This window comes from Helicoverpa armigera, chromosome 15, assembly GCF_030705265.1.
Source record: "Helicoverpa armigera isolate CAAS_96S chromosome 15, ASM3070526v1, whole genome shotgun sequence".
NCBI lineage: Eukaryota > Metazoa > Arthropoda > Insecta > Lepidoptera > Noctuidae > Helicoverpa > Helicoverpa armigera.
The window spans coordinates 3,374,527-3,387,653 of NC_087134.1; the positions used below are offsets into that span (position 1 = coordinate 3,374,527).

Here is a 13,127-nt window from a genome sequence, read left to right on the forward strand (position 1 = left end):
ATTAAAAAATATATTTCTTTAATCCTCAGGTGGAGTCAGGGTATGGAACCAGCTCAGACAGCAGTTCCAATGGCGGTGGTCTCCGAAGACATGGATCAGCTACTTCATTACAGTCCACTGGATCTCACGGTTAATACTCTTTTTATTCCTTTCATTTTATTAGCAAATCATCTTCATTTAAATATGTCATTGTCTATTACTATAGACATTGTTTTAATATATTGTAGATTAGGTTCAATCTGATAATATAAATTGCCAATATCTTTTAAATCTTGATAACATTGATAAAAAACACAATAAGGCCATGGTTAAATAGAATTATAACAAAAACAGTGACTCTAAAATGTGTCATTATAACCACTTTTCATACAATTATGACAAGTATTATTAGGTATTTACAACATATAGGAGAGCAAACTAACTAGATAAAAGAACATAGCTTCAACAAACGCGACTATTCAAATTAATCGTATAAAATAAAATTAAAATGTATTCAATTCTTGGCTTCAGCGTACATTTATCAATAATTGAAGTTTATCAGACGATCGTATATTATGCATTATCGAAGCGGCAAAATGGCGTGATCTCTAAGCCTATCAGCTGTACTTTATACTTTATAGATACCTGCGTGAATGACCTTAATGTTACTATGTATTTCCGTATTTACGTATGCGGACTTTTTGCAAAGAGATTTTTTTTTGCTGATGTTTGTGACGCGATTTTATAATGCGACAGGACCGTGCTAGGACTGGGCTTCCTTGGTTGTTTGTATATTAACTAATGTGTGCCTACTTGAGGTTTTATTTATATTGAATGATACAGATATACCATCTACTAAAGACTAGTCTTACAGTTACAAAATCCTTTACAACAGCCTCAAAACGAAATTTCGAAACTACATAATCTCAACATAATTTTTTCACCTTTATGATGATGATGATGATGATGATGATGATGATGTCCTCCTAGCCGATTATCGGCTACGGCGGCTGTTCTCATGTAAGGAGATTAGCCAACTACGCAGGACATATTATAGTGCACGAGCATTTGCGCAGACACAGGTGCACTCACTATTCCTTAACTCTCATAGCCCGATGGGACGGAAATCCGACACGACCGGAGAGAGATCAGGCGCAGGACCGACATTTACGTGCTCTCCGATGCACGGGTGTATCAATCACCAGCTTCCAGGCTCCGGGCTGCTTTGTGAAAGTCTTCTAAAACCCACAAAGCGATTTCGGCCCGACTCGGGAATCGAACCCGAGACCTCGTGCTCAGCAGCCGCACTTGCGACAGCTAGACCAACGAGGCAGTACAAACACCTTTATAGATAGTATTGAAACTGAAAACATCCCCATAAAGTCCTTCCCATGCTTTGACGATCACATAGACAGGAGACATTTTGTCCAACCGAGAGTCCGTCAAAACAGGCATTCAAAGTTTTACTAGAATGTCAAATTAAATTGCAAAAGAAAACAGAACTCTGTAGGTGAATGAACAGTAGCCATGTAGTTATAATCATTTCTCGGATGGATAGGCATTTATCTAGCAACATAATCCATAGATAAGCTTAGGTTTGCATACAATTATGAGTGCGGCGTGTCAGGTTGCGTGCCTGTTTCATGTAATTTATCTCGCTTTGAGTCATATTTACCAGCTATTAAGATGCAAGCCGCGATGCGTTTGTACGAAGTCTTGATTTGCATGTATGCATCGGAATTTCTACTTAATTCATTAATTGTCAACAATGCTTATTTATTTTGGTTCTTCACCAAAGGATGTGTAGATCAGTAACACTGGTATGAAAAATACATAGGAACTAATAATGGCTTTGTGCTATTAACGGTTTTTGGCAGGATATTTCCCGTTTCATTCCTATATTATGATAAGTAATTTGGGATTTCCCCTAGTTTTGTGCGTTTCCGCTGGAATAGATTGTCATGAAATTAAGCCAAATTGTTTGAAATAATTTACATAGAATATATTATACAAACGGTTAACACCTGATTCTTTCATATCACTGAAAAGATTAAAGCGTTTATTTACGAAATTTGTAATCTTAAATGATTGTACGTATTGTACCTACTTCATATCAAATCTCACTATCATTTATACCTATAAAATATGTTTTTGTTATATAATTCCCATTTTTTGAAGACCTAAAACATATTTTTGTAATCGATGTCAGCGATATGAGATAATGCTAATTATAAGTCGACACCTGCAAAAATATATTGTTACAGGCATTGATTACTATTACATTACAGGCTATTATATGTTCGTTGAATATTTAAAGGGCATTATTATTTGGCCTTTTTGAGCGGCGACGATAAATTTATAAAAATATCAGTGTGAGTAGGGGTAGGGCCATTAGGGCTATTGTTAGAGTATAATATTACCCGTAATTCGTTCTCTTCGTTGGAAACCTCGTCTTCACTGGTTCGACTCTGATGAAAGAAATACGCCTTCTGATATTTTAAATGTAGACACTGGAAATTAAATCCCATTTTATTCGGTTATATACATTGTAATAACCTTGTTTTTACATTTAATAATGTACATACTCGGAAAACGTTCATCTGGCAATAATTTTCGTCCGAACGTATATAAATTAATAAAATTCATATCAGTAAGTGCGTCAGTCATGGAATTAGCTATAAATTAAATGTGGCTTTGGTTTTTGCGCCAAATAATACCGCTAAAGATAACGTTTATGTCCGCTTATATTGGCAATCTTTGTTATAACATGCATACGTTTCAAATAGTTATTTGACTAGAACTGGATTAATTTATAGGACTTAAGGAATAAGAGTAGTAAAATCTAAAAACAAAATATTATGCAGTCGTCTAGTCTTTTCTCAGTTAAGTTGGGGTCGGCTTCCAGAATATAGCTGAGTACCAGTACATTAAGGGACTGCCTATCTGACTTCCTTAACCCAGTTGCCCGGACAACTCGATAACCCCCCTCCCCTCGGTATGGTGGACTGGTTGTCTTGTCAGACTGTCTTCTGTGTACTCGTAAGGACTGCCAGAAATGTACAAATCAGTCTGGTTACCTATTCCAAAAGTAGCTTCCTACAGAGAAGAACTTACAAGAATATGGAGTTTCTTGCTAACACATCTCTTATCCCTCACAGGCCGCACATCCCGTCGTCTTGCAGAGAAGATAGCCGAGCTGGACACATACAACGAGCTCCTATCTAAACAAGCAGTTCAGCTGCAGCAGTACTTCGATATGTGTGTGGCAGCTTACCCGCAGATCAACGATGACGTCACAGAAGCTATTGATGCTGTTAAACTGGCTGATGGTAATAATTTTTAAGTTTAGAAGAACTGGTGTTGGCAGGGTAAAATTAGTGCAAGCTTTAATATTTATGGGACAGCATTTCATATCAATTGGCATTAAATATTTACTTATACTTATATATCAACTTCCGAATAACTGCAACTGCTGAAAGAAGTAATTCTGTGTAGCGACTGCTAATGATTTTAGTTTTATTTGATTGTTGAGGTATAACAATAGTATTTATAAATTTACGTTTGATTTCCTCTTTGCTATAACTGCAAACCCTAAAACCATATTTGGTCATAAAAGCTACATATAGAATGTGTTGGTATGAAACTTCCTGGCCAACTATTTTAATTAAGAGCGTGTACGTCAACCGCGCGCCATTTGGCCTAAAATGGTACTTTTCAAACCACTGTTTCTCAGTAACTACTTATCCTATAACTATGTTATTTTTTAATAACGCAAGGTAATTTCACTGTCTATATAGTTAATTGAACATAAATTTCAATTTGTGTAGTTTAAATACTTAAAACCCGTATAACGTAACAGATGTTTTATAAAATTCCCGTTCAGCGTCTATTTCGAAGCTTAAATTCATGTGAAAACAGTGGCAAATCTAATCATATTTATTTTTTTACTTATAGACGAAATCCCCATGCCTATAGTTAGTTGAAAACATTTTTTGATTTAGGTCTCTATCTTTCAGAAAAAAATATTTTAACAATGTGAAAAATTGTGAATTTCAAATGCTTTTTTTACCTATCTATCTTACTTAATTTAATATAACAATTATTTACTATAGTAATATAACTCTTTCTTTAAAACATAAACTTTATATTATAATTTAATCTCTCGTTTTACTTTTTATAAATTATTTAAAACTACTATAAAACGCTGCACGCGAGTCAACTCAAACCAGACCGCCGCAAGGCTTCACAGAGAGCGGACGTGTCGCTCCGTCACATCGCGTAGGGTGAATAACCTCTGCCGTGGATACCGAGAATAGAGTACATTTCAAGCGCGACCAACAAATCTTGATACATTACTATTTTATTTAAAACTCAATTTTGAAGCATATTTTTTTTATCGATTGAGTTGAAATTTTGTTTGAATGTTCAGTTTTAATGACAATGTATGATTCTATATCCAATATGGCGGTATACCCAAGATGGAGAAAAAATGTTTTAATGCATTCCTACGATATGGGTATCAAATGAAAGGGCTTGCTATGAATAACTCGAAAAAAAATGTGTCGCGAGTCTAAATCCAATATGGCGGACTCCTTAGGCTAGAAATCACTTATTGCAGATGTCTGTTACCAATCGAGCTATAATTTTTTTTTTTTCATTTTGGATGTACCCAAATTTTGACTTCTGATCTCGAATAACTTTTGAAGCATATAGGATAGATAACTTAAAACTTTATTTGCAATGGTAAACCCAAGCTCTTCACCAATATTTGGCTTTCCGGCAATTGTTGTTATTTGACCACAATTTTTCGGTCTGGATGGACTGGACCATTCATATAAACAATCAATTTTTCAAATCGGTCCAGGCGTCTTTGAGAAATCGAGAACAATCACAAAACAATCTAATTGAAACCTCCTCCTTTCTTTTTTTGAAATCGGTTAAAATACAGAAACTCTTAACATTGTCATTAATCATCAGTCGACTATTTAGTACTGTTGAAAATTGTATGTAATATACAGAAAGTCCTCAAAACCAAGGTTTTCATAGGTGCCCGATTTTTTTGCAAAAGAGTGTAAGTATTAACGACTTATTTTCATGCTTTTATATTTTAGACATCCATAGACTTACACTATTTTCCCGCTATTAACTATTTACTAAATAATATATTTTTTGTTCTACCAATTTCACTCGAAAGGATCAAAATGGTTTGTGTGACTATACGTGAAGTATGATAGGCACGCACACAGCCGCGACGCTAGTCTGCGCGGTTTTTTGCGTTGAATTACCTAAAGTTGACATCGCGCGCCGAGCGTACACGCTCTTAATACCAAACTTTATAATTTAACCAAATTAATAATTCTAAATAATGAACATCTCCATACTATGACATCATGTTCAATTACTGTGCACGAGGTTGATATCATTTTTAAGATTGAATGAATTGCTTTATTCATTAATTTATAGTTGTTGTCACTATAGTTTCAAGTGTTTCAGTATTTTTTAAATGATGGATGATATTCAGAACAACAGAGTAGACTCAACATATTATTGTTATCTAAGGTTGCAAAGAAACTGATCTATGCATATGAACATGTATTCCGCTTGCAATTATGTGACATCAAAATATAACAAACAATTTAAAAGGTTTGTGTAAATATAAGCTCTCGTTAGATTGTGGTTTCATGACTAACAAATAGATTGACCTACATATGTTTAACGTCGTAGGAAACTGATCATCCGGGGAACTCCCCACCGGCATGTGGTATCTCAAGTATTCACAGAAGTCATACCTAACTTCCATTTTATGAGTTTTTATTAAAAATTACATATTTGAAGACCTGATTTATCACCAATTTTTTGTACATTGAAATGACGATATATATTTACTCCGTAATTTATAAAAAATATTATTGTGTTTCATGTTTATTTTGGTAGAACAAAATCTAATCAGCCATTCTATCCTTAGGAAACGACCTGAGCCTACACATCGGCGAGGTGCGAGCCACGAGCGCGTCGTTCCGAGCCACTTGTGGGGCTACGGTGGCTACGTTACAGCACTGTGCAGAGTTGTTGCGACGCAGGGAGAAGCAAGCACGACAGGCAGAGGAGCTTTATATGTAAGTAGCCTTTAGTACCCTAAGCCGTATACAGAATGAAACGAACGTTATAGTTACTCAAAGCAAGGATATTGAAACAATGTGAAGCAAATGTTACTGTTGCCAAAATGGACCAGTGCCGGTAAATGCTGATGTATCGTCGCTGGTAACTTACTTTGTTTCTGTATACGGCGTTAGATATGGCCAAGGGCGTTAAAGAGCATTGAGCATTGTCCTCATAATAAAATCTCTATTTCAATAAATGATTAAAGAATGACGGACTAAAAAGTTCACGGCATAGTTAATAGATGGCGCTGTTTAGACGTTTTTCCCAGAAGAATATATCTGTATATCTGTAAGAAATTTACAAATTCATGTTATACTAAAATAAAACAATGTTTTTTCTTCTCTTGGAATAAGCAATAAATTTATATTTTTCTAAATGTGTTGGTGGTCCGCAGGGCTTTGAAGAACCAGCTGACAGAAGCGAGGTTAGCATCGAAGCCGGGACCAGACCATGAGGTGAGTCTATACTTATGATGATCAATCAACATTTTTGTTGTATGTTTGTGTTAGTCAATTCATGAGCACTGAAACTTGTTTTCATAGTTAGTTTACATTGTCATTTCGCGGTATTTTAGACATTTAAAGTTATTTACAAACAAGTGCTAAAGATTGAGAAAATTGGCGAATTGTCCAGCAGTTGATGTCTTTCGGCTGACACGACGACGAAATAAATCAAATCAATTTTATTTGTTAACATAGTATAGGTAAAGGTCTTATTTTTAAATTACAGATCTAATAAACCTGGTTATACTTTTCATACAAAAATGTTCCCACGAAATGACGCATATTAAAGTATGCAAAATTATGCACAGAAAGCGTATTAGTGAGCGGAAGAAATTAATCACTGGCATGCAAATTGCATACCGGACTAGTTTAGTAGACACTGGATTAGTTAGTACACCTAGTGACTGGGCGTTCCCAATAATGTATCTATTTGTGGATTTATTTGTTATCAAATTCTAGATTAAATTCTATCTCCAGTGAGAATTCTATCTCCAATAAGAATTTGGATTTTATAAGCTATTGGAATTCTACAACCTGTTGAAATTCTATCACCCACTGGAATTCTACCATCTCCGATTGTAATTCAATCTTCAATTGGAATTCTGTCTCCAACTAGAATTCCATCTCTAGTTTTTAATTCTGCCATTAGCCACTATACAAGTAATGTGAGACTCCTATCTCTGGTAAGAAAACAGATAGATTGAATTTTGGGAACGACGCTCAATTAAAGTGGTACGATATGACGTCACAGTGTCATTTTGTCTTGGCATTTATCGGATTATTTGCATAATGCTCTTATTATTTTATTCTTAATTCTATTTATAATATTATTCTGTTAGAATGGAATTCCGATTTGGAATGCTATGCTTATGTGGGATTGAAAAAGTTACGCAAATTACCAAAACAGGAGTGGATCTATTTTGAGGTATACCTGAATTGGCTTGATGGTACAAGGACACATCGGCATAATAACACCATAATATACGATATTACGTATTATTAATGCTTGATCTGATTTTAGGTAGATAAGCAAATAAGGAGAGCTATATTATTTCCATACTAGGTATACGCTAAAATGACCGAACCTGGCCACTGTAGAGACAGAAAAGTTTACGTAATTATTTATTTTCAAAATATTTTTTTTACATGTGCATTCGAATTTTAAACTGTAGCTTAGTTATAAATAAAATAGTGGAATTGAGTTATAAAAACTAGTCTGGTCGTCCATTAAGTAACGCGTCACCATCATGATAATGGTGCTATGACCTCACTACGTTACTCCAGCAATCCGTGATTGATTGCTACGCTACAGTTTTTATACAAATGGACATCGTTATGACCAGTGGCTAATACTTCTGTTAATGTAATATGTATTCAGATTTGAATATGTAGTATTTGGGGAAATTATAAAAATAACACAAACGTGTTTATTAATAATTTATTTTTAAAGGTCAAAACGTATTCGAAATAATTATTCCATTGATGGTGCACAAGTGGAGCAAAAGTTTGCTTTGATAGATTTGTTTAGTTCAGTCCATCAAAAGGTTTACCACCGTAAGAGGGAGATAGACCCAGATCAATACCCATGCGTGGAAAATAGAAAAAAGAACCCTAGTGATATCAGATCTTTTGTCAAAACTAATAGACCACTTTCTTACCTGACTGTACAATAACAAAAATGTCACCAATCAGGCTCTTCTTATGTTTTTTTTTACATATTTCGGTTTATGCAATGTGATCTACCTACTATCCATATAAAATTTTTATTTATAATATTTATTATAGGATGCCATAAATCCACATGTTTATCATGTGTGTCAGTTAAAAGAGTATTAATTACACAACAATTTATTATGATAACATTGTTTGTTAATTACAGTTTTGTTCAGATTTTTCAGATAACAGATGTATTTTTAGCCCTCGTATGTTTTCTTGAGAGTGAAGTACCTGCCCGAAAAGTGCATAGTTTTTGCAGGCACTCAGTTTTCTGCAATTAAAATAATGATTAAATCTATTTTTATCATATCATTGCCCATATGCTACAGTAAGGCATCAGGCGGTCATGGAGGTAGTTACTCTCAACTCATAACAAGCAATTGTATATTTTTAGGTTCTATAATTATTCGCGTTAAGAATAAAAATAAATTTTATTGCATTTGTTTCACGATTCAGCAGTTTCATCTCCTTGAAGATATTTTTCAATGTTATGGTAGAAGTGACCAAAGGCATCCAAAACTAATTTTGGTCCATTAACATACCTAGCATCCTTTAAACACTCTTGGTTCATCTAACCTCCTTTCATCATATATCAACGCTACAAGGGTAGTTTGAAAACAAACAATAAACAATCAAATGCTGAAGAACAAATTATGCAAATAAACGACAGATAACAAGAAGTAATAAACTTGTAATAGCAGTATCAATATCAATGATAGCAATCTATGTTAACAGTTTCCAACAACTTTCCCAAGTTTTTATTCAAGTGAAAATTACTTAGCGATATATCTACGTTGCACTGTACACAATGTTTTATTGGCGTGCCTTGTACAGAATTATTTTCTACCCAACCTCACTTCGGGCGCGGACGCCAAACGCAACAGACGTGCGTTCGTCTACATTTCATTTTGTTATTTATTTACTTTCGCGTTACGTTGACTTCGGCCGCTATTTCTGTGCTTTTATCTCTAGCCTTGATATAAATTTAGTTTCCATTAAGTTCAGTGATGTTTGTATTGTGTTGAAGTGATATTATAGTAAAGAATATGAAGTTTAAAATTTTCAAGAAGATACAGCGACAGGTATGTTGTTGAGTCAGCGTTGTTACAGTTTGATTTGTGTTTACACGATAGATTGCATGGTTCATTACTAATAAATAGGTCTGCTTCATGTTAGGTCACTTTGACTTTGGTTTCTGTGAACGTGGATTATTTGACCAGGTGTTTCTCAAAAGTTTTACTTCACCACTGTTATCAATAATCAGTTTTGGCGTTTCTGAAACCATTATTGCCATTTGCATTAGCTTGCGTTTTTATTTGGCTTATTTTTTAATTTTACCTTAAAATGTTAGGATTCTGATATGATTTTGGATTCTTAAAGTGCGGTCCATTTAGATTCCCAAATATCCATTGAGTTCCTTAGAATTAAGTTTTAAACATTCACTAATATGAAACAAACTGAAGTATTCAAATAACATACATTTATTTTATCAAGTACATAATCAAATAGTTTTAGACCACATTTCTAGCAGTTAAAGGTAAATGATTGACCCTTAGCCCTTATGGTATTTGGTGCAAGGCAAAACTTAACTACCAAATTAACGACATCAAACAACCAAGGGCAGACTTTCTTGCGAACCTAGTTCATTATTTACAAAAGAAAATAATTCCAAACTCATTTCTTTCTGAGCTATAAAAAGTGCGTTGTGTTTTCTTGCAATAGTTGAACTTATCGGTAACACGCTTGTGTGAAAGATTAATCAATAGCAATCTTGATTTGAAATAGGATTTTTCTTGGTCAATATTGTGAGTTCATTATTTATTTGTAAATAAAGAGTTTGCGATACCACATGAAGAAAATAATATTTTTTACTGGGCAAGCAAAGGTCAGAACATCATTCAGCCGTAGGTAATGTCAAACCAACTTCAATTTGAAAATCGAACAATTATTTTCTAAATGTTCATTCATAAATATACAACCTGCATAGTCAGACTATACATACGGCGAAGGCTGCATGTTCCAGCCAGCAGCCGGTTTCAGATCCGTCGCCCATGTAGTTCGCACACACTGACCTACAAACAATACTGGTATCTCTTCCACTATCATGTATCAACATTATTTTAGTGAATATTGAGATAGAAAATGCATTCGTGTAGACTGCATTTTCATAGCAAATATCACTGGTCAACAAGTTTTTGCCACATAAACCAGACTTCACTTTTTAGGATGTTTTCAAACATCCTCAAAAGTGAAGTCTCATTCTTGTGGCTGGAAGTTGGTCTAATTTTGTTGACCAGTGTATTTAGTAACACAAAGAGGAATTAATTTAGGAAAGCGGAAAAATGTTATATAGTTGATGTGTCATGTGAATGGAGATTTACGAAACAATGATCACATCTTCGTTTTAAGTTGAGAGTAACCTCTGTTCTTGGATATATCGTGATGATCAATATAACTAATTGGAATAAAATAATTGGCTTCTATTGTCATAGGCTCTGTAATGCAATGAAACTTGCCAGTCTTGTTATGACATATGAAAATGCATTACCCTAGTTTGATAATTAGTTATTTATTAGCATTGATAAACTGTTTACCGTCTAGAAGGATCGAAGGGTAAAGTTTAGATCCCCGATCGTTACAATTTATTTTGTCATCAAAACTAAGTACATTCTCTAACTAACTAACGTTTCTTAATATATCTTATTTTTAATTTCATGCTCATAGCATTAATTAAACTCTTTGTATATTTATGACATGGTCTATGAATAGGAGTATTACACCATTGAAAACCTGGATTGCTCACTAATCCAAATGACTACGCAATCCCTTTCAGTAGTTCTTATGACTAATTCTTACTCAGTAATATATAGATTACTCATAATATTTCCTACTTGAAAAAAGTAGGATACACCTGTCTATGTCAATATGTATTACGGGTGTTACATTTTATAAAGAACGGCCACTTTTAAAACCACTAAAACCGTAAAGAAACAATAAAAGAAAGTGAAAGGATTATGCGCAGTTTTATTACGTTTACTTCCTACGAGTATGTGTATTATATTTTTCGCTCATTACCTACTTACGAATACGATGCAGTTATGTAACTCCGCGAATCGTCTGATATCGTCCACATAGTTGTGAGAAATGGAACGTATTTAGCTTTAGATTATGTTTTATAACATACCTAATTATTTTCGGTCAGTCATGTAGGTTAATAATATAGCTGATAATGTAAATTATGTAATTCAACAAGTCTTGGAGAAAAAGAGGCCAGTGAAGCGCAATTTGACAATTTAGACCATGTCTTGCGTAAGTCAGAACCTTTTTTACACCGTATTTGGGCCGTAGCTTGCTTGCATATTTTGTTTTGGTATGGACAAAAAAGATTGAGGAAAATGCCATTGGAAAGTGATTATGTAAATTCCAGTAGTAAAAAAATGTTTTATTGACACCGTAAAAGGTGTTACATTTTTGTCATTCATTGGATTGTAGCGAGTGATTGCAATGTAATACGTATATTTACAAATATTGCATTTTCTTTGTATTGTGATATCTTGAAACTGACAACTATATTCATTGATAAAGGCAGTTTTCTTCACCATAGTTTATTTTTGAAATGTGCAAAGTAATACGTACGTAAACAGACAGTACTGTGTGTATTTACTGCAATTCTAACACATAAAACATCAAACAACAGCAATTACAGATTTACGACATTCAACATTTATCAAGTAAACGTGAACAGCAAATATTAACTGCAATATAACGATACTATGAATAGCGTCGAGTTGACTTTTCTTTGACAAATAACATTGTAGGACGATGGCATTGATCGCTGAATAAGTATAGAATACATAGTATTATTGTCAGCAGCAATCTGTCCTTAGGTAAACGTGATTGGACTGCGGTTAATGCACAGAACATCTGATATTATGTTTCTCCAAAAGTGCATAGCTTAAATTGATGTATGTACTGTCAGGTTTCGTTATGTCATAATTTGCAAGGTAATGACTGGACTGCTTTCTGGTAAAGAGGTGAACTGAGCTGTCGTTTTGAAGCACTGATGATCAAATTATGTAATTTTTGGACAATTTGGTGGTTAAGAGTCAAATATTTGAAATTTTTCGAGTCCAGAACATGCGCCTGGTATTTTTATAATTCCCTCCTTATAAAGTTGAGGTTCATGAATCATAAGTCCCAGAAATACAATAGAATGGGGTGATCGGGTGATTAATGTTACTTAGTATATTTTTGTTTATCTCCCTGACTGTTTTTCCGGATGATTAATACCAGACGGGTTTTCATAATCAGCGGTGTGATAAAGAAACGATGCACACAACAAATGACTCATTAAAATACTTTGAAAAACTGAGTCTGAAGTTCTTGATCACCTACTTTATTTTCAGCAATATTATCATCAGCGTGAAAATCTATTGAAATCCATATTTCCACGAAGGCTTAATCACTGCTCTAAAAATCATTTTTAACGCTGTACGTGTTTCAAATAAAAAATCTTAATGTTGTCACGATTAATACTTCGAAATTGATTGTGGTAAACCAATATCCTAAAATTAATGACCTAAACGATACTCAGAACATATACACATTCTCCATGACTTGTGTTACTGTTGGATTATATAAAGCAAAAACTAATACCCCTAACTTTCGATAACATTGTTCTTTGTTCTATCTGAACAATCTACTGTTTATTTAACTCTACACACACTGCGTCACGGGATCTTGTTAGACGGACGTATTGCTTCCAAG

At 34.1% G+C, this 13,127-nt stretch overlaps 1 protein-coding gene across 1 annotated transcript in view; it reads left to right on the forward strand.

The window, feature by feature from the left end:
* The window catches only part of LOC110371224 (ceramide transfer protein), a 44,963-nt gene that overhangs the window by 2,725 nt on the left and 29,111 nt on the right, over positions 1-13,127 (forward strand). The window contains exons 3-6 of the mRNA XM_064037979.1: positions 30-129; positions 3,138-3,308; positions 5,945-6,095; positions 6,536-6,596. Coding sequence (XP_063894049.1) covers positions 30-129; positions 3,138-3,308; positions 5,945-6,095; positions 6,536-6,596 — 483 coding nt within the window. The remainder of the gene's footprint in view (positions 1-29; positions 130-3,137; positions 3,309-5,944; positions 6,096-6,535; positions 6,597-13,127) is intronic.